At 36.2% G+C, this 21,263-nt stretch overlaps 2 protein-coding genes across 5 annotated transcripts; one reads left to right on the top strand and one right to left on the bottom strand.

The window, feature by feature from the left end:
• Positions 1-85: 85 nt before the first annotated feature.
• Positions 86-7,673, bottom strand: LOC149010062 (L10-interacting MYB domain-containing protein-like). The gene is made up of 4 exons (XM_089163475.1): positions 7,307-7,673; positions 5,906-6,265; positions 5,311-5,811; positions 86-1,054 (listed from the first exon to the last, which is right to left on the bottom strand). Exons 2-4 carry the CDS (start codon positions 6,254-6,256, stop codon positions 518-520), a joined length of 1,389 nt encoding a protein of 462 aa, XP_089019601.1. The 5' UTR covers positions 6,257-6,265; positions 7,307-7,673; the 3' UTR covers positions 86-517.
• Positions 7,674-15,207: 7,534 nt separating this feature from the next.
• LOC149010061 (tubulin beta-3 chain-like) lies at positions 15,208-18,364 on the top strand. 4 transcript variants are annotated; one of them, XM_089162842.1, is made up of 4 exons: positions 15,208-15,290; positions 15,386-15,806; positions 16,030-16,299; positions 16,968-18,364. In XM_089162842.1, the coding sequence occupies exons 2-4, from the start codon at positions 15,413-15,415 to the stop codon at positions 17,645-17,647; spliced, it is 1,344 nt and encodes a 447-aa protein (XP_089018968.1). In that variant the 5' UTR covers positions 15,208-15,290; positions 15,386-15,412; the 3' UTR covers positions 17,648-18,364. The 4 variants fall into 4 exon arrangements, with proteins under 4 accessions (XP_089018968.1, XP_089018969.1, XP_089018966.1 ...); XM_089162843.1 differs by having other exon boundaries at positions 15,208-15,295; XM_089162840.1 differs by having other exon boundaries at positions 15,405-15,806; positions 16,968-18,363.
• The last annotated feature ends 2,899 nt before the right edge of the window (positions 18,365-21,263 follow it).

Genomic DNA, 21,263 nt, shown 5'->3' with positions numbered 1-21,263 from the left:
AACCATTCTGTGAGACATCAAGACAAACGGAAACCCTAAAAGCAAGGGCTCAATTAAAATCCTTGTACCCGCGTCTAATTTAAAAATAGGTCAAATGAAATTGACAACCATTCCAATTTCTGCACCATACATCAACTAATCTCACAGTAAATGCTACAGAGAGGTGTCCTTGCAGTTTCCGAAGTTCCCTCTTAAGCTATTCCTTTGGAGCAAATCTGGTTCAGGTGGATCTCCAGATCAAGCAATCCGCCATACCACTTGAATTTTGCCCAAGCAAGCAGCAAACCAGGTTGTTATGAGGTTACCCTATGCAATACTTATCATCAACCACCAGAACCGTAATCTTGCATGGATACATCCATTCTACTTATGCTTCTGACATGATTCTCAGCCCACATGTAACAAGAGTTACTTGTCAAAAGCAGCCCATGCTGTTGAGGGGAAAATCACGAGTACTGTCATCCATATTAACAACGAACACCAAGACAATCTGAAGCTGGAGCTATTGAGTTGAATACTAGCCACTGTGACCATGTAATCGTTTTAACAACCATATTCTTCTTAACCTGTCATCTAGTTTCAAGAACATCATAGCCTTCTTCTCATCTGCGGAGAGATATTCACAGGCTTCAATAATAAGATCATCATCAAAACCTGGAATCTTCTGCACCACATCAAACAATTCATCCAAGTTCACTGTTTTACAATTTTGGCCCAATGCATCTGCAATCCTTCCAATATTTGCAGCCATTGCACTCATCGTTTCCAACATCATGGTGTTAACACGCCTCTTCTTTAAGGGCCTTTTGGAGCGTGATGATGAAGCAGGTTCTGCTCCAGTCTGCTGAGATGACTCTTCGATGCCATCACCTACATCACCAAGGTTGATATCATTATAAACTGACATAAATTGATCTGCGGCGTCAACATGTTCTTCACTGTCCACTCCATTTCTAGAATGACTTCCGGATCCTTGATCGTTGCTAAAGATTATACATAACTCATCATAGTTCTCAATGACTCTCCCTCGGATGGCCCTTGCATCTGGGTGTTCCTGTGAGTAACGAAGTTATATTAGCAAGTTAGATGTAAACCATGAAGAGAGTCTAAGATAGAATACCAGATTTAACTAAACCATCTTGAGATATTCTTTCCATACACAGTCATATTCCACTGGAGACTGGTCTAAAAGAACAGTTCCTCCAATACTTAATGATGTTTTCAAGAGAGAACTCTCCTTCGATGTTTTCACAGCAGCCTACATACATCATGTTATTTCAATATTCATCTTTTTCTTGTTACCCTTTTCATCTGATTTATCAATATTACAGTTCCAACCTGTGTGCTTCCCTTTCAACTTTGGATCATCACTCCAAATCAGACATGCATCAACAAACTCTACACCTTCAGTCTCAACAGGCAAATAGCTATCAACCCGAGCATCATTTCTGGAGCATCTTTCAGCAAACTGATCATTGCCAAAGATGAGGCACAATTCATAGTTATTTTTAATGTACCTTGTTGCCTGGAAAGCCTTGGCATCAGGTGTGCCTATGAGCATCACGGTTTGTAGCAATCAAAGGAAGGAAATCTACCAGTGTATTAGAACCTAATATAAGAGTTCCTGATATTCAAACCAATGTTGTCAAACACCCCAGGGGTTCCCCGCCAGAAGGAAGCACTGTAGCTCAGATGAGGCACCGGCAAGGTGCTAAACGTGTACATACTTGGCTAGGTTTAGCCCATGAGACTTACCTTGCTCTTTTGGTTCCTCATTCAAATTTATTTGATAATTACTATGGTAGAAAACATGTGCCCAACATATGCTTGTGCAGCAATATAAGTTCTGAATGAACATGAAGTTCATTAAAACATGGTATACAATTAAAATTAGAATTTGTAATGCATAGACTCTGATACATATGCACTCAGAACACACTAAAGAGAAACTACAAACACTTTACAGTAGCCAGCTATACTTCTAATCATTCAATGGGTTGTCCGTGCTTGACAGGCTAGTAAGAATCCATATTGAATTGTCACTTCGCCTTCCTATATTCTGTAAATCATCTGAAGGGGTAATCTTTTTAGCATTTGATGAAGATGAAACAGATTTGGGCTTATTTTAAAAGAAATAAGCCTTGAGTTGGTTTATATATGAGTGGGTCTTTGATCCAATGGGTTTTTTTCATGATAGACAACTTTAGTGGACTTAAAATACAGATAGGTGTCTTCAATAATCCTACCTTATTGATGTGGTATCTTCTCCATCCCAAAATCTACCATCCATGTCATGGAATCCTCTTCTGTGCCTTCCTCTGGAAGGGTCAAGAATCCTCTCACTTCCTTCACCCCATTAATTGGGAATTCATCACATCCAAAGATGTAAATTTAGCCTGCCTCTTGAAACTCATCTGGAAGATTGCTTCTAAGCATAACTCCATTTGGGCTTCTTGGGTTTACTCCCACATTCTCAAATCGGACTCTATCTGGAATGCTCCTATCCCCTCCAACCCATCTTGGGTTTGAAGAAAGCTCTTGCTTCTTCGTCCTCAAGCTCTTTCTGCTATTTCAATTCAAATCTTCTCCGGGTCCTCCACATCTTTCTGGTTTGATCTGTGGCATCCGATGGGTATCCTATTCACTCTTCTTGGCCCCCGCACTGCCAATGAAACCTACATTCCTAAATCATCCCCCCTCTCCTCTTTCATCACCAATGGTTCTTGGGCCACCCTCCCCCAAGTCTCACACAAGTCTGGAAATCCCTTCCTCCCCTTTTAACCCCTACTTCTGACCTTACTATTTGGCTCCCCTCTCCCTCCAAGTCCTTCACCACCTCCTCAGCTTGGAACCTTCTTCGGTCCCCCTCCCCCCTTGTCCGTTGGGTCTCTCTGGTCTGGTTCAAAGGCCACATAGCTTGCCACTCCCTCACCCTTGGAGAGCCCTCAACCTAGCTCTCCTTATCCAATCCTTTCTTATTAACCACCACATCCTGGTTAACCCTACCTGCATTCTTTGTTGGAATGGTTTAGAGGACCTCAGTCACCTTTTCTTCTTTTCTTCTTTCTCCCATTCTCTTTGGTCAACACGATCCTATGGTTTTGCTTGAGATTGGGTCTAGATTGAGAGATTTTTCTGGCTCATCCATTTGTGACCAAGTAGGTAAGCTAGTTTTTGGAGCCACAATCCACCACTTGTGGTGGGAGAGCAATCTTAGGAGATGGACCTCCAAATCTCGGCCTTTGGTCAGGATTTGGAATGCCATCTGTTTTGATGTTTCCTCTAGATTTCTTTCTATTCCCCACCCCCCGATTGATGACTCCCCTAGGAATAGGCTTATTGTTAGCTCCTAGGGTCTCACCTCCTCATTCCAGCCTTCCTCTTGATAGGCTATTCCCCTCCTTCTTGCCCCCTTCTCTTTGTACTTTCATTCGTTTGTTTAATTTAATTATTTATTCATCCAAAAAAAAAAAATACAGATGTGTAAGTAGGAATACAAGATTTAATTTAGTCTAGTTGGTCTTACGCTCTTTATTTAAAATTGTCGAGTGTTTTAATTGGATTATATTAGGGAGCCCAGCAGGGGCAAGAAGGGAGGATAAAAAGAAGACTCCTTCACCTTTGATATTGGGGCCATCAAAGATATGGACCCCATTTCAAAAGAGCATGAGAGTGGAGTTGAAATTGAGAAGTAAGCAGTGTTCAAGTCTCCCAGCTCAAGCCACTTAATTCTGGATTTCTAGCGGAGGAAGCTCTCATCCTAGGAACAAAGAATAGGAATTTCTCTTCCTTCAGCATATATTATCTTTTATGCCTCCTTGTTGTGTATTTCTCCTCCATCAACCAACAGGTCAGTTTTGTGCACCATACTTTTGGCTTAACTGTTGATGCTCAGTGGTTAATCTGAGTTGCTGCATAACTGTTTAAAATTCTCCTAAGATTCTGGATTTGATTTCAGCATAAAAACTGAACTTTTCTTGAATTCCTAGTCCAACAAAGGTTCCTCATTGGATTACAATGCTGACTCCATTCATACCAGATAGTTACTGTTCTTAACAGCATTACAGATCCAAAATTTCATCTTTGAATTGCTTTTGTGTTTTCCCAATCAAGTTGGATTTTAAGTTGAAGTTCTACTTCTGATTTTGATTTCTGCATTATGAATACAACTATTTTACTCTGTTTAACCCATCCCTGAATTGGATTATCTAGATTCTTCATTGATTCTCAGCTTGAGAATTCCCCTTCCTGTAAGAATCTTCAGATCTTAAGAATGTGACCATTAGACTGGGGCTTAATTTTGATACCGTATTCTCCTACCTAGACAGGGGACTTGAACTTCAGCTAGATCAGAACCAGATTTTCAGTTATTACTATTTTTCCTAATCTGGTTTCTAAACCTGTCACTGCAATTCCAGTTTGTTTTGATGTTCTGGGAGTAGGAATCCATCAGGGTTTCTTATGCTGATTGACATTGGTAGCATTCACTTGTTTTCTGCACCTTGTTTTCAGAAACCATCCAAGATTTGTAGCCATCACCCATAAGAAGACCATCTATGCTTGTCCTGCATTAACAATTAAGAGCAATGACTGCACCAGTAAGGACAATATGGTGAATCTAGATATTTTGAATAAGTCAGAACACAGAGAGCTTGGGTTGAAGAAGTCGGAGAGAAAAAGGTCACGTAGATCAAGTAAAATGGCAGGACAGACAAGCACGGCAACCAAATGTAGGTGCGATACATTGAGTTGAATATTCTAACAGGAGGAACACCTTGGGGGCTAATAAACGTTTCAAGTGCAGTAAAAAACAACCAAAATGGAATGGCAAAGAAACAAATCATACAAGCATGTAAAGTGATCAATCACTTGAGCAGCTATGCATGGTATCAAAGATATCATTGTATATTTTCGAGAAAAACATCATATTTCTTACATTAAGTCATGTTACATGTTACATACCAAACTATCTGAGCAATAAGGAAGCTGTTTCTCCTTATTAGTAATCACAAAAAGCTTGCATCTGTTTTGCACCCATTACATAGAGTGTATTTTTTGTTCTATCATACACCTTATTATACCATATGATTTTATTTCAAAATACCACCAGTATAGTAACATTTGAGAAGAATACACAAGTTCATTTCAATAAATGACATACTAATTATATGATGGAGTTTTCCCATTCTAATAAATTTTAAGCGGGCATTCTTTACAAGGTTTATCAACTATGAGAAATCATCAAGTACTAGTACTTAATGCATGAATTTCACAGCCAAGAAAAAAATATTGTTCCAATGTGGCACACACCTTAACATAGTCATTCCATACAAAATCATTCGCAATGACCATCTTTTGAGTCTCATCCCACTCAAACCCACTCTGAGAAAGAAGTTCCTTCAGAACCCCATACCGTTTCTTCCAGGTTTTGAGTCGATTCCTAACATGGTCTCCCATCAATTCAAGCCCAAAATTTTCATTCAACGTAGCAGCAGCTGCTGCATGCACAGCATTATTCAGAAGTTTGTCTTTTCTTTTACTCTGTCTCACTAAATCTACAAGTGTCTTCGCAAGGCAATGGTCCATTTCAATTGTCCACATGATATTTTTACCCTTTTCTTTTAAGCTGCCATTGCAAATCTGAACCACATCAGTATTCTCTACATGCTCATCATCAATGGGCAAGTCGACATCAACTTCAACTTTGGTCCTGTAAGAGCTCACAGTTGGCTGATAATCGCCTAATATCAAACACCAGTCATTATAATTTTCTAAGAAACTGGGACGGGAAGCCTTGGAATCAGGATTTGCCTGTTAGATATATTGGGTAATTTAGCAACTAACCACGATCATTATATGAATTTTAAACAAATGCTAAAAAAAATTGCTCAATGAAGTAACGTACCTTGATGTATTCATTCCATACAGAATCATTTGCAACAACCATTTGTTGTCTCTCATCCCACTGAAACTCACTTTGAGCAAGGAGCTCCTTCAATACACCATATTGTTTTTTCCATGTTTTGAGCCGATTTCTTATATGCTCTTTGTTTAAATCGAGTGCGAATTTGTCATTTAAAACCGTGACTGCAGCAGCATATGCAGAGGAAGTCAAGCTTTTATCAATTTTGTTTCCCTTTTTCACTTGCTGTACAAGAGCATTTGTAAGGCAACGGTCCATTTCATTTGTCCACATCATGTTTTTTGCTTTCTCTTTTGTGTTCCCATTCCGAATCTGAGATGCATTAGGATCCATTCCTGCTATCTACAGATAAGGTAGTTATCATGTAGTGATTAACACAACAAAAAGTCAATGATTGTCAACCGGCAATGCATTCACAAGACCTAAATTATCCTCATGAGGTATGATAAAGCTAACACATCTAAAAATTCAAGCTTACGTCTCACAAGTGTTTACCAATCAGATTAGCTAGGCCTGAAAAAAGCAAATATAGGAAATAAAGACAAGTGGTAGAAAGCAACTCTATTCTAAAATGAAGAAAAAGATGTCCTAAAAAATAAAAGATAAAAATATATAGAAAGGACTTATTGTGTTAATCCATGGATCCGTTCCTATATTACTAAATTGCAAAAGGACTTATTGTGTTTATCCATGGATCCGATCCTGTATTACTAAATTGCCTTTGGTAGGCGATCTTGCCAGTTCAGTGGTTTTGTTAAGTCACACACTTCCTTAAGGATTGATTTGAGTGCCCTGATTAGTGTTCATCAATCAGGTTAGTAATAACTAACATGCTGAACAGTAACCGCAATCCCCAGCCAGCAGGTGGGTCTTGACTAAAATATTAGTGAGTCTATTGACCGGAATAGGGTGCAAACAATCATTGCATCATCATAATTTTTGTCTTAATATGATTTTTTCTTTTCTTGGCGCTACCAAACGTAGCACCAATTTCAAATTGTTTTTCCAAAGAGATATGTTTGACCGAATTTTCATTTACCTAATTGCAACAGAAAGCTACAACACTTCTGTGACGTGCAGTACTGAGTTTGTTTTGTGTTGGGATCTTGTTTGAAAAGCTCACAATAATGACAGTTCGATACCCATGATAAGATTTCAACGCAAATACCAAACAATTCAATATACATAGAGGAAAACCCATTAAAACAACCATAGAGGATAAGGAAGATGAAAAACAAAACACCACTCACAATCGACCCGTTTGAAACACGGAGAATACAAAACCCTAGAATTATCAGATGACCAAGACGAGAGGTTTATAGCTGGGAACTCAAAAGTGTGGAATGTAGAGAGCAAAGACAATTAACAAAGAAAGGGATGTACCGTAAGCTGGTTGGCACAAAAACTCACAGGAGGGAACGACGGGAGGCCGAGAACCAGACACGTCTCGTAGTTCAGTGAATCCCGTCCGGAAATCAAAATGAACAGAACAGTTCGGACTGTGAGCTCAGCTCAAGTGTGTTCGAACCTTGAGGAATGGAGAAATTTGAACGGAATAAGAATCACCATTTGGGCTCTATGCTGGGTTTTACGGAAACGGTGATTTCCTGGGAGAGTCAGAATCTTTTCTCTTGAGTCCGTTCTCCAGGAAAGTAATTTCTACCAACGATTGCATTTTTGCAATCTCTGTTTACCCAAATTCAAGTTCGAGTCTCTGAGTCCAATCCCACTTTTGGGGCCTTTTTTTTGTTTTTCTTTATGCTTGATTGGTTGCAAACAAAATATCCTTGATTCTGATTCACTTTTTACTTAAAAAAAATGAATTTAGGGCTCGTGAATCAACGGATTTGAAATGAAATGAAATTTCAAATTCATGTATTTCTTTCTTTTTTTTTTGCTTTCTGTTTTTGTAAAAAGAGGGCTATGTATCTAAGCATGCCCCAATAAAGATCATGACCCCATGAACATAAAGCGGGAAGACAAAGAGAGTCTGCTATAACATTACACTCTCTCTTGACATATTGAAAGAAAATGACATCAAACTGCAAGGAGAGGGCTTGGATATCTTGAATGATGTTCCTTATAATGAGTTGATGTGGTTCATGTATTTGACTACCTCCGCAGAGTTTGACTCCATATTTCAAATCTATAGATTCATGGTTGAAAAAATTAATTGTTTGGTTAACCTCAAATCTATTAAAGTTCATAGAGTTTCGTTGGGTTATTCGCGTGAAATCCATAACAATAGTGGCTTAATTCAAGTTTTTAGGCAAAAAAGTGAAATCCCTATATTTCATGAGTTTAGGGACGTTTTAGAACCAAAAAGGGATAAATCTTCGATTCATGAATCTAAGAATTTGAAATCCCCGAATTCAGATAACCAAACAGGCCCCCTAAGCCATTTTTTGGTATGGATGAAATCCATATATTCCACCTCAAGTATAAAATGGATGTAATTTGCAAATTCATGCGAAGTAATCTGTAGATTTCAAATATTTAGAGATTTCAAATCTATGGAGTTATAATTTATAAAATTAGATGTTTGGTTGTGAAATGAAATTTGTGGATTCATCTTAAAAAATTATTTGATCGACGTAATTTTTGTGAATGTGTAAATGTATAGCTTTTTTGAAATCTCTGGATTTCACCCATTACCCATAAATCTACAGATTCACGTTTTTAGTGTAAAAAGGTGAAGCTCTAGATTTCATAAATCTAGAGATTTTTACAACCAAACGGGTATAATTCTCAGATTCATGAATCCAGAGATTTCAAATCTCTGGATTCATATAACCAAACAGGCCCTAACAGAATCTACAAACTTGGTATATTTGAGGCTAACCAAACAATTAATTTTTTGAACCATGAAACCATATTTGAAATGAAATCCCATTGGATTCATACAACCAAAAGGCCCTTAGTGGATTGAAACCTGCCACCTAGGTTTAGCTTGTTTGCTTCATACTAGGCTTCGCAAGGGGCACTAAAATCCTTTACCCCTGACAAACCGTGCCCCAAGCCCTTACACTCACATTAGTGTCCACACTGCTAAACTTGACATGCATATATTAATAGTTAAAACACTAGTCGATGTTTTTCGTTGTTGAATATACCGGCAAATGTCACGTGCAAATATTGTGCCACTATTCATTTATCAATCAACAGTATTTTAATGAATCCGGATCCTCATCCCGTCGGGTTTCCGATCACACAAAACAGTGGGGTCCATGGATGAAATTTTAATTTTTTTATGTTTTTTTTTACCGTGGGCCCCACTATTTAAAAGTGTTTTTCACCGTGGGCCCCACTATTTTGTGTGGTCGGGAACCCGTCGAGGAGCACAAACGGGGGAGCTGATTTGGACTCTATTTTAATAACCATGACTCCATGACTCTAATCATAACTTACTATAATAAGCAGAAATTGATTGAACATTGTGATGTGCATAAATAAGTCCTCCATAACCAACAACCTTTATGAAAATTGCTTCACGTCAAACATATTGTTTCTTTAACCGAAAAAAAAAAAAAACTTATTGTTTCTAGTGATCTAAAACAGTAAAACCTCTTGTTAGGTTTTCTAGGTTTTACAAGAATAGATTTTTTTTACATTGATTTTTTTATGAATAAATTGGATAATTGAGAAGATGAACCATATGACACGAATTTTAGGGCTTGTTAAGTTACATGAGTTTGGAGATTTTAGATATCTATATTTCATATGTATAAAATCATAATTAATAAATTAACATTTGGTTAACTTGAACCTATAGAATGAAATATGTGAATTCATCTTAAAAAACTATTTGGTTGACGTGATTTTTTTTTAGATTAAAAGTTTCTAACACCAACGGGGTTGGTCCAAGTGGTAAGTAGCTTGGTTCGCTTAAGCAAGGTTTCGGTATTAAATCCTTATGGATGCAAAAAATCCCTGCCTGGAGACTCACCCACCACAGTCAGGTGTGCGACGCGGGTCGAACCACCGGTTTATAAACCGGGTTTACTAACCCACCATTGATGTTGACGTGATTTGTATGAATGCTCAAATCTATTTATATATATATGGAAAGTGAATAAATCATCATATAATAATCGAGTATGGATCGTACATGGAGGAAGCTCAGGGTTCCCTCATCACGGCTCGAGGTTTGTGAATAAGTGATTGTCTGATAATGAGCAAGGAATATCCGTCTTTCTGCTAAACAGAATCTATTAAACTCTAGTATGGATCGTAAGTGAATAAATCATCATATAATAATCGAGTATGGATCGTACATGGACGGTAGTTGGAGTCGGCGGCTCTCCTAGGGTTCCCTCATCACGGCTCGAGGTTTGTGAATAAGTGATTGTCTGATAATGAGCAAGGAATATCCGTCTCTCTGCTAAACAGGATCTATTAAACTCTAGTATGGATCGTACACCTCCTCATGGGAGGTTGGGCCTTTAACCGCTTTACTAACCCACCATTGGCGTTGACGTGATTTGTATGAATGCTCAAATGTTTAGCGCTTTTATAATAGGGGTGAAAATTTCAAAATATAACTCTCTAGATTTCATGAATCCATGAATTTTCACCAATTTTCAACGATTCCATTTGAAATATAAATTCCTTTTAGGGAGGAAAAAAAAAAGAAAGAAATATATTTACACCATGTGAATGACTTTGTTGAACGTTCATTAAAATCTTACCGTTAAATCTATTGAATTAAATTGAATTAAATCTGAACCGTTAAACCATTTAGATTTTTGCCCACAATATTTAGTTCCAGTTGTTTATTTTTTTTTTCTTAGCCGACTATGAGAAGGTAAAGAAAACAATGATCTTAATACCCGATACAAATCACCTGTTATTGTAAAATCATTTTGATTAATTAATGGATGATGCAAAGCAATTCAAAAAATGGTAGTTGTCGAACGGAACATATAATCCAAACATGCAACTTTTCATGCAGGGGGAAGAAAAATTTACTCAAAGCAGAATTCGACAAGGAAAATAAGCAAAGAAAAATGCAGAAGCGAAGAATCATAAAATTAATAGAGAGAAATTCTTACCTCCAACGAAAAGCTTGGAAGTGTTAGAGATGAAAAGCTAAGGACGAAGAGAAAATGGGATATAAAATTCTGATCGGGAGATGCTTTGAAGAAATGGGAAAATAGTAATAAATAATGATCTCAACGGCAAAGGATCAAAGCAAGCCTAATATATTTTTTGAGTGTGGATTAGTTTTTCTTATCTCTATCGGGTTTTAATTTGAACTTAGTTCAGTACGATCCCTAGCTTTGCAGAGAATATGAAGAAAAGATAAATTGATGGAGAAAATTAAATGCAAAGAGTGAAGGAATTGTCTCAGTTCCGAGCATTGCTATCAAAGGTGCATCGCCAGCAGGTTAATAGGTTATTTACCCTGTTTTGGTTTAATAAATTTAGTATTTTATTTTTGAGCATTGCTAGAATGCTGGATGGAAATCCAGGATTATCTAGTTGGCATGTTGGATTCCTCTCATGCCCAAGGGTGGCTTCTTGACATGTTTTTGAGCTGACTCTTGGGGTTTGGAATGATTGTTGGCATGTTGCTACCAAAGACAATAGAAGGTTCAAGTGAAGGTGGTTCTGCTGTTTTCATTTGACTCCAAAGGTCAACCTGCTTGCCTTGCGCAGTCACCTTAGCTTCACAAGCAAATGGCAGTTTGTGGTAGCAGAGGGCATGTTTTCGAAATTGGTGCTGTTTTCAGGGCAGAGGACTTCTTCACACACAGACATTTGTGTGAATTTACAGGTCTTGATGTTGAGATGGTGATCGAGGAGCATTATTTTGAGGTAAGGTTGGAATTGAGATTTCTTATTTGTGGATCTTGAAAAGGAAACTAGCATCATCCACCTGAGAGAAGGGTGTCATTGGGTGAGAAAGTTGGACCTTATAACAACACTTTGTCCAGTGATGATGTATTATGTGCCACTTGGGATGTTTATCATATGAACAAAAGTCATCTTGAATTTTTTTTTTTAAAAATTTTTTTAAAAAAAAAAAAAAAAAAAAAAAAAAAAAAAAAAAAGAGGTTTGTTTGGGGAAGGGGAATTTGGGGCGGTTTTTTTTTAAAAATGTTTAAAATTTTAAAGAGGGATGAAAAAGGGCTTGAGGCTATTGGAAGCAGTACCGTTTGAACCTCTGAAGGTTTATACATCTTAACATCTGAAGCTTCATCCCTAGATTGTCAAGAAGGTTTTGTTCTTGTGGGTTACATACTTACTGGTACTGATTTCTTGGTTGATGCAACAGTACTTGCGAAAGACTTTGCTCCTTACTTTCCAAGAAGGAGTTCAGCTGCTCTAGGTATGGCGATGGAATTTGTTTTGATTATGTGAATTTATGAATTGAGGTTAGAACTCCTGAATATGAGTCTCTTGGGTTGAAGAGATTGTTAGAATGTTTGGACATCTCTGATTCAAGAGAGGATAACTCCTACCCTGGATGGTTTCTGCTTCAGAATCAGTACTACGCCTCTTGTGTTTCCTATCTGGTTGCTTAATCCGGTCTTCTTTCCTTGTAAAATTGCTACAATCTCCTTTACCTGGTTTAGCATAAATCTTCTTCTTATTGTTTGAATATCCTTATTGCTCAGAATTGGGGTTGGAATTGCCTTGGGAATCATAATGCTAAACAGTGAAGGTCAGCTGCTATTTGCTCTTTCATTCTCTTCATGTTCTTCTGATTTTTTTTAAGGAGAAGCCATGGCGATCAGATAAGGTTTGAGCCCCATCATACAGCAAGGAGGGGATTTTCTCATTGTGGAATTGGACAACCTTCAACTAATCAAAGATGTTATGTGATGAAATGGAAATTCTACAAAAGTCATCTCCGAAATTAGAGGAATTTCTTCAGACTGATATGTTGGTTGGGCTAACTTAGTTTTTTTTTGGTTTTATCTTTTATAAGGTCTTGTGTGACGTGTCCTTTTTAAAAAATATATATAATAATAATTATCCTATTAATTTATTTTAAATTAAAATTTGAGGAAAATGAGTGTCCAACTCCAACCAAGGTCAGACTTTAGAGAGAGCCGGCAAGATCTGGTTGGAAGATCACGGGCAGGGCAAAGCAGCAGGTAGAGTGTTCTGTTAGAGTAGATGGCAGGTCACATGCTGACATCGCTGTCTCATGTGGTTTCTCTGCTAAAGCGCTCATCAAAAAGCCCAACCTGGCACTTCCTTCCTTCTTTCCTCTTTGCCTTTCTTCTTTCTTTAATTTAATGTGGGGTGTCTCTCTCTGACTCTCTCCCTATTTCCCTATTCACTAGCAAAATAAACTATATATACTTGATTGCTGCTTCCTTACCAACAAAAAAACAAAATAAATTCAAATATATTCATAAATGCAGGTAGCATAAAATACCTGTTTTATTACTTATATACCCTTACATCGACTACTTCAATTTTTCATGAAATGTCCAGCATGCCCTTCTAGCCACTTTGAATTAATTGAACGTTAGGGTCCACGTCCAACCTTTAAAAGGAAAGGTGATTAAAAATAATATTTATTTTTCTAAAAAGCGATTAATATTCCAAACTTAAGGATATATTATATATATTTTTTATTTTCCAACCATGGAACAACCATAATACAAGATCAATAGACATTTTTAACATGTTTGAAAGAGTATAATCAAAATCATATGGTTAAAACATGTCAAAATGAATTTCACAACTAAGTAAACTTCCTTTGATATATATTCAATTGCCAAACATCAACGTCTCTAAGTAAGAGAACAAAAGAGCTCGATGCTGACACACACCCGTCCTTCCTATTTCAACCACCCATCTATATAAAAAACTCTTTTTATTTAAAAAATAAATTATAATAAATAAGAGAGTGTTAGTATAGACTCAACGACTAATAACTTTTTCTTTAAGTATAAATAATTAAATAATATAAATAAAACCTATAAGATGACCTACTATCTACTAACCATATTTTACAATTACAATTTCTTAAAAAGAATCTTGTTTGTTATCTTATGAGGCTGATTTTTGGATTTTTTTTTCCCTCTCTAAAATTTATACATAATATCAAAATGGTTCTAGCCATTTTTTTAATCATGTCTTGATACACCCTTATTTAAAATTAGATAATTTTATTATTATTATTATAAATTAATAAGTAGTATTGGTTTTATTTTATTTTATTTTATTTTGCAAAGCAAGTAGTCTTGGTTTTATGACAATGAAAGTTCACTTGTTTAAATAAGGTGTATGGTTCTTTTCGGCTGCTTGAGAAGATATAATAGTGTTATATATAACGGTAGGGTCCCTCAAGAGGGATATTTGAAAACTAAGTGGTCTAACTCAATAAATTTTAACATTATATAAAATAATACATTATATGGCCCTAACGTCAATAAAGATATTTACAAAGCATCCAAGTAAGAATCTAACTCTAAATAAATCAAGTTTACCATTATATAAAATACGACATTGACAATTTGGTTACTAAGTTACATGTTATGCACCATATTTCAATCAATACTTTGACATCTAAATATGTAATGTTGTTTTGTGTGAGTAATTACATGTCTAATGGTATTCACCTTTGGCCATTATGCACCATATTTCAATCAATACTTTGACATCTAAATATGTAATGTTGTTTTGTGTGAGTAATTACATGTTTAATGGTATTCCTACTTAGAAAGATTAAGTTTTTGTTTTTTTTTATTCCATTTAAATACATCAAATAAGGACCCACTGATGAATATTCAAGAATATGTTAAGCATGAAAAAGAGTATTCGAGATTTCTTATGTACAAGTATCCAAAAAAAAAAAAAAATCTTATGTATAAATTTATTAATATAACTTTCTAATTTTATTGTGCAGGGAAGGCTGATATTTATTTTTTTTATTTTTAATTTCAATTTTTTCTAATACCAAAAAGAAGAAGAAGACGAATATCTTGTTAATGTTGTTCCGTAAATTCAGGACAAATTTGAAATTTGACACGGAAGCGTCAATCAGCTCATCATTTTTAAATAGGGGTATTATAGTCTTTTCACTCTACGTTACACTCGTGACACTCGTCTCACGCCGCTCCAATCCTTACTTCGAAATAAGCAGTAGTAACTTAATTTAAACTCAAAAAGCTTTATTACCGTCAGATCCAATCATCTAACGGCATCCGACGGCCAACGAAAAAAAGGAGGGAAATAACATCGACCGTCGGATATCTCCCCGTTGTACTTCACTCACCTATATAATCATTCTAGGGCTCTTCATTTCGCATTTATCACTCACCGATTAAGCTCCGTTCTCCTGCTCGATCGCCTGAAAATCTCGTAAGGCTTGCTCATACATTTCAAGGTTCTTCACTCTTCACGGGTAAGGTAAACATGTTTTTAGGCTTGTTAATATTCAGTGAATTTTACTATGTTGAGTTAATGCAGAGTTTCTTTGAATTTATGTACTGATTTTAGTCACGGTCTCGGATCTCAGTGTTGAAAATGAGAGAAATCCTTCACATTCAAGGTGGACAATGCGGTAACCAGATCGGATCCAAGTTCTGGGAGGTTGTTTGTGAAGAGCATGGCATAGATCCTACCGGGCGGTATGTCGGAACCTCAGATCTGCAACTGGAACGCGTCAATGTCTACTACAATGAGGCTTCTTGCGGTAGATTTGTTCCCCGTGCAGTGCTCATGGATCTCGAGCCTGGAACCATGGACAGTGTACGAACAGGTCCATACGGCCAGATCTTCCGTCCAGATAACTTTGTGTTTGGACAATCTGGTGCCGGGAATAACTGGGCTAAGGGACATTACACGGAGGGAGCAGAGCTGATTGACTCGGTTCTTGATGTTGTGCGAAAGGAAGCTGAGAATTGTGACTGTCTTCAAGGTATAATATTATGACTTGTGCCTCCTGATTGTGTTACTGTTTTACTCTTAATAGATCTATCTTGAGGGGTTTTTGGGCTGTGAAGACCTAAACCATTCTGTTCTCCTCTGAACTTTGATATTATAGCGCCAAATTTCTTGATCACTTCTTGATTAATTTCTTTCTTTGGGACTTTACTTTTATCTTTGTTCTTATCTATTGGGATTTCTGAAAATTCGTGCAGGGTTCCAAGTTTGCCACTCTCTCGGTGGTGGAACTGGTTCTGGAATGGGGACTTTGCTGATCTCCAAGATCAGGGAAGAATATCCTGACCGTATGATGCTTACGTTCTCTGTTTTCCCATCTCCAAAGGTTTCTGATACAGTCGTTGAGCCATACAATGCTACTCTCTCTGTTCATCAATTGGTAGAGAACGCAGATGAGTGCATGGTGCTAGATAACGAGGCCTTGTACGATATATGCTTCAGGACCTTGAAGCTAACAACTCCAAGCTGTAAGTATACTGTAGTCTCAAATATCGTTTGTAGTCATTAGATTGTAAATATCTTGTCTAGATTCTTAATTTCTTGATTCTTCATTGATGCCAGACATCAGGGTGTTATAATCATTAGGTGCCTTCTGATACTCAATTCATGAATGCTATGTAGTTTTACCTTTTTAGCGTTTCTTCTTTGGGAGGTAACTTACTGACGGCACAATAACTTCCTTATGTTTGGTCATTTCTATTTGGGATTCTTGCAACGGCTACTTTGTTATGTGGAGTTTAGTTTGTGCGTCTACTTGGCCATATCACTTGTTATATTCCAAATAAGAATTTCGGGTATTGCAGAGCTAATTAGTTTGCAAGCTTGTGCTTTTGTTCAGCCCCAGAATAATCTTGTTTGTCTGTACGTATTTTGTCCATTACTTGTGCTAGATTCATGTTCAAGTGAGCTGATAACTTTTGCTTCTCTATTACCTCCAGCCATAATGATTGATGCAAAACGATGTTAGGTTGTAGCATCTAGTTAAAATTGTTCTGAACAGCCTATTTGCTACTTGAATCGCTATTTGATGATCATATATTCCATGGTTTGAAGTGGTTCTTACAATGTATTGTACTCATTTTTCCTATACTTAATGCTTTTGTTCCCTGGTTGACTCCCATTTGGTTTGTCTCAGTTGGAGATTTGAACCACTTGATTTCTGCAACAATGAGTGGTGTCACCTGCTGCCTCAGATTCCCTGGTCAGCTTAACTCTGACCTCAGGAAGCTTGCAGTGAACCTGATCCCATTCCCTCGTCTCCACTTCTTCATGGTGGGATTTGCTCCCCTGACCTCACGAGGATCACAACAGTACCGTGCCCTTACAGTCCCAGAGCTGACCCAGCAGATGTGGGATTCGAAGAACATGATGTGTGCTGCAGACCCACGACATGGACGATACTTGACTGCGTCAGCCATGTTTAGGGGCAAGATGAGCACCAAGGAAGTTGATGAGCAGATGATCAATGTGCAGAACAAGAACTCATCCTACTTCGTGGAGTGGATACCGAACAATGTGAAGTCGAGTGTCTGTGACATAGCCCCCAGGGGCCTTTCAATGGCATCCACATTCATTGGGAACTCTACCTCTATCCAAGAGATGTTCAGGAGGGTGAGTGAGCAGTTCACTGCCATGTTTAGGAGGAAGGCTTTCTTGCACTGGTACACTGGGGAAGGTATGGATGAGATGGAGTTCACCGAAGCTGAGAGCAACATGAATGACCTTGTGTCTGAGTATCAGCAGTACCAGGATGCAACAGCTGATGAGGAGGATGAATATGAGGAGGAGGAGGAGGAAAGTTTTGCGGAGATGTGAGTGAAAATTTGAGCGTGGAACCCAACTCTGCATGTTACAGCAGATGATTGTGGTTTCGAATCTCTGCTAATCTGCTTTTATGCTTTGAGTACTTTTAGTTTCCTCTGATAAATCCATCGTATTAGAGTGTGACTGAAAAAAAGCCTATTTTTTCATGGTCAGTTTCTAAGCTACAGATATGAGAGAGAGAGAGAGAGAGAGAGAGAGAGAGGCAGCAGGATCGGTGGATATGGTGGCATTATTGCTTTCTTAGTCTAGCTTTGTATGTACATGTTCATCTGTATCTTGGGCTTCCTAGCAATTAATAGTTATTGTTTCTTCTTCTTCCCCTTCAATCTTCTCTCTCAGTGATTGTGATATTGTGATATAGCTGATGTTGCTTGTGCTGTTTCAGTGCTCAGATGGTGTGCTATGACCGTTGATCTGAGTATGCGCATCTTATGGGATGACATGAGTTAAACCGTCAAAATACCAGAAACGAGTCAAACCTCTAACTCTGGTTGAGGAACCACCGTTGAGTTCATCTTGTATCCGTTCTTCCTCATCCTCAGTCACAAAATCGGTTGAAAGAACATCTCAAACAACCAAATTACCAGAATGCTCCCCTCATTGAAACATCAATCTGTTGGCTCCTTTGCCTAGTAGTTCCTTCCCTACTGGGGTACCCGTGATGAATTAAATTCTTATAGGGCGGCATTATAGATTTGTTCCTCTGAAATTTTTTTTTCTTTCTTCAGTCATTTATGTTAGAAAATCATGAAGCTTAGAAAATATTTCCTTTATCAATCTTGAGACAAAATATTAAAGCTATTTCATTAAATATTTTCAAATAAAATATATATATTTTTATTCGTATGCATGCATTAAGATATGTATTAAGAAGAGAATAATCTTTCCATACATGATGATTTACATGACAACTCATGCCTTGTGTTTATCTTCTTCATAGAAAAGCTAGTGACAGTCCAATCTATTCTTCAATAACCATAAATGAGTTTCATTACAAAATTGCATGCTGATATCATCTTCCATGAAGAGGAGACCTCACAAGAATAGTGTAGAAGAATGTCTCCTTTAAAACATTGAAGCTTTATTCTTGAGGTCCCATGCAAAATCAATCTATATCACAAACAAATGTGAGTAGCATAATCTAAATTTCACTGGTTGAACTGGACTGGTTGGCTTATATACCTAAGCATTTTCATCTAGCATTATCATCTCTTGACCCCAGAAAAAGAAAGAAAGAAAGAAAAAAAAAAATCTAACATGACCATCAATCGCATAATTCAATACAATTTTCTTTTTTGTTCAATAATTGAATACAGGTGAAAGCATAGTTATCCAACTTGAAAGCGTTCTGATGGTGGAAGATCTTATTCCATCATATCCTTATCCACATTCTTTTTCAAATAATTTTTTATGTGCATACGAGATAGCAATACAAAATTCAATAGTATGGTTAGAGAAATTCTTGAGAAGATAACTCTCTTTTTCCATATAATGAAACAAAATGATGATCGAGCGAGATTACCTAAGGGCTTGTTTGGTTACATAAATCTAGAGATTTCAAATCTTTGAATTCATGAATTTGATGAATTATACCTGAATTAAAATTTTAAATTTGAATTATTAGACACACTTTTTGTGTTAAATTTGTTTGATTATATACTTGGCGCACAAAAATCAAGAGTTTTTTTTAGGAGAAAAAGATTTCATTCCACAACCAAACACTTAATTTTATAAATTATGATTCCATAGATTTGAAATCTATAGATTTGAAATCTCGAGATATTTGAAATCTTTAGATTCATGTAACCAAACAGGCCCTAATATACTTAGTCTTGATTCTTGAATTATGAATTTGATGATGAATGAATTAAAGTTTTAAATTTGAATTATTAACACACTTATTGTGTTAAATTTGTTTGATTATATACTTGGCGCAAAATAAGAGTTTTTTATGAGAAAAAGTAATGAACAAGAATTAAAATATACCAATTAGATAGAAAAAAAAACTGTCAAATGTCATCTTTTATGGTATTTGTATACGTGTAAAGTTAGAAACAAATTAAATTGTATCACAGTTCATTAATCCCATGAATTAAAAACTCCACATTACATACTTTACCTTGGAAATTTATATTCATTTAGTCTATTTAATAAGTGAGTTAAATATTACTTTTACATGAATGTATTTTTGATATAGTGGTGATAGCATCTTATACAAAGATAATAAGTCTAAAGAAGTCTTCAATTTAAACCTCTGTCCCTCTACACCTTCTCTCCTTCTCCTATTCCCAAGCCGGTAGAAGATTAATTTTTGTGATTGGTTTGATAATTAAAAAAAAAAATTACTTTCATAAAAAAATATTAAATGTTATTGCTACTTCTTTATTTAGATTAATGCTTGATGATGGTGAAACCTATACAATCAAAACTTCATGATCTTTGACAACAAAATTTGTTTGACAAAGTCACACTCATTTATTTTTTTATTATTATTAATTTTTTCAGGTAAACTCTCACTTATCTATTTGTTTTTGCCAAATATTAAAATTCAACTGATTTCAGGTAATCTTCAAGCCAGCCACTTGAAGTCACTTAAATCTGTCTCTTTACGTGAGCTATAAGGCAAAATAAATGAAATTCTCCAATCAATTAGAAAAAAAAAGGACAGATACTGACTATTCCAACCATTATTATTATTATTAATAACAAGAAATATTAGTTATATTACATCCAAAAAAAATGCTAGTTATATCAATATTTTTCATTTTTAAATTAGTTATTTATTAATTTAAATGAAATAGAGTTGTTTGATTGGGAAGACCAACATCTTTTAATAAATAGATCATAGATTTGGCTTTTGTTGATGACATATGTAATATTCTTATCTTTCTACCAAAATATAAGAAGCATAAATTTTACAGGGGAGATTAATTTGAGATAAAATAGGCTCAGTCATGTTTATTTTTCTTCATTCCATACTTACCTTGTACCAACCCTTCTCCACTACTTCTTTAACCCTCTTCTTCTCTTATTTTATTTTATTTTTAAAATTTTTTTTATTATTAATATTAAGTGACCCATTTAATTATTTGATTGTCATCAATTTATAACTTGAGTATTATCATTTTTATACGAGAAGGAATGTGAGGTTAGGGGAAATGAATAAACACTAAAAGGGACAAAAACATTTTAAAGAGTAGTTGGAAAGCTATAGAATGGGTTACATCTATATTTTATTTTATGATCGTAGACTCATGATATTCAATTGTTCAGTCTTGCCAACCAAGGAAGACATCTAAGTTTGAACTGTTCAAATCTTTCTGTAGCAAGTGATGAAAATAAATGCTGGTTTGGTCTGAACCATGCATGCATCCAAATCATCTTGTTTATATAAAATGAATATTATTTTACACTAACAAAATATAAAAACAGAGGATTTGTTACAAAGAAAAGTCAAACATGTATAGGTGAATTTTAAAAAAACGAAAATCAATCAAGAGCACAAGTAACATGTGACTAATATCCAAATCCATCCAACTCGTCTGGATCAAAGTCTAATGTTGACCACCCAAAGAAGAAAATCATCAATGGATGAACTCCCTCATGC

This window comes from Hakea prostrata, chromosome 7 (assembly GCF_041222555.1).
Source record: "Hakea prostrata isolate BN-2017 chromosome 7, UWA_Hpros_2, whole genome shotgun sequence".
Taxonomy (NCBI): domain Eukaryota; kingdom Viridiplantae; phylum Streptophyta; class Magnoliopsida; order Proteales; family Proteaceae; genus Hakea; species Hakea prostrata.
The sequence above is the reverse complement of the archived record's forward strand: the minus strand, read 5'-3'. Positions and strand labels throughout refer to the sequence as shown.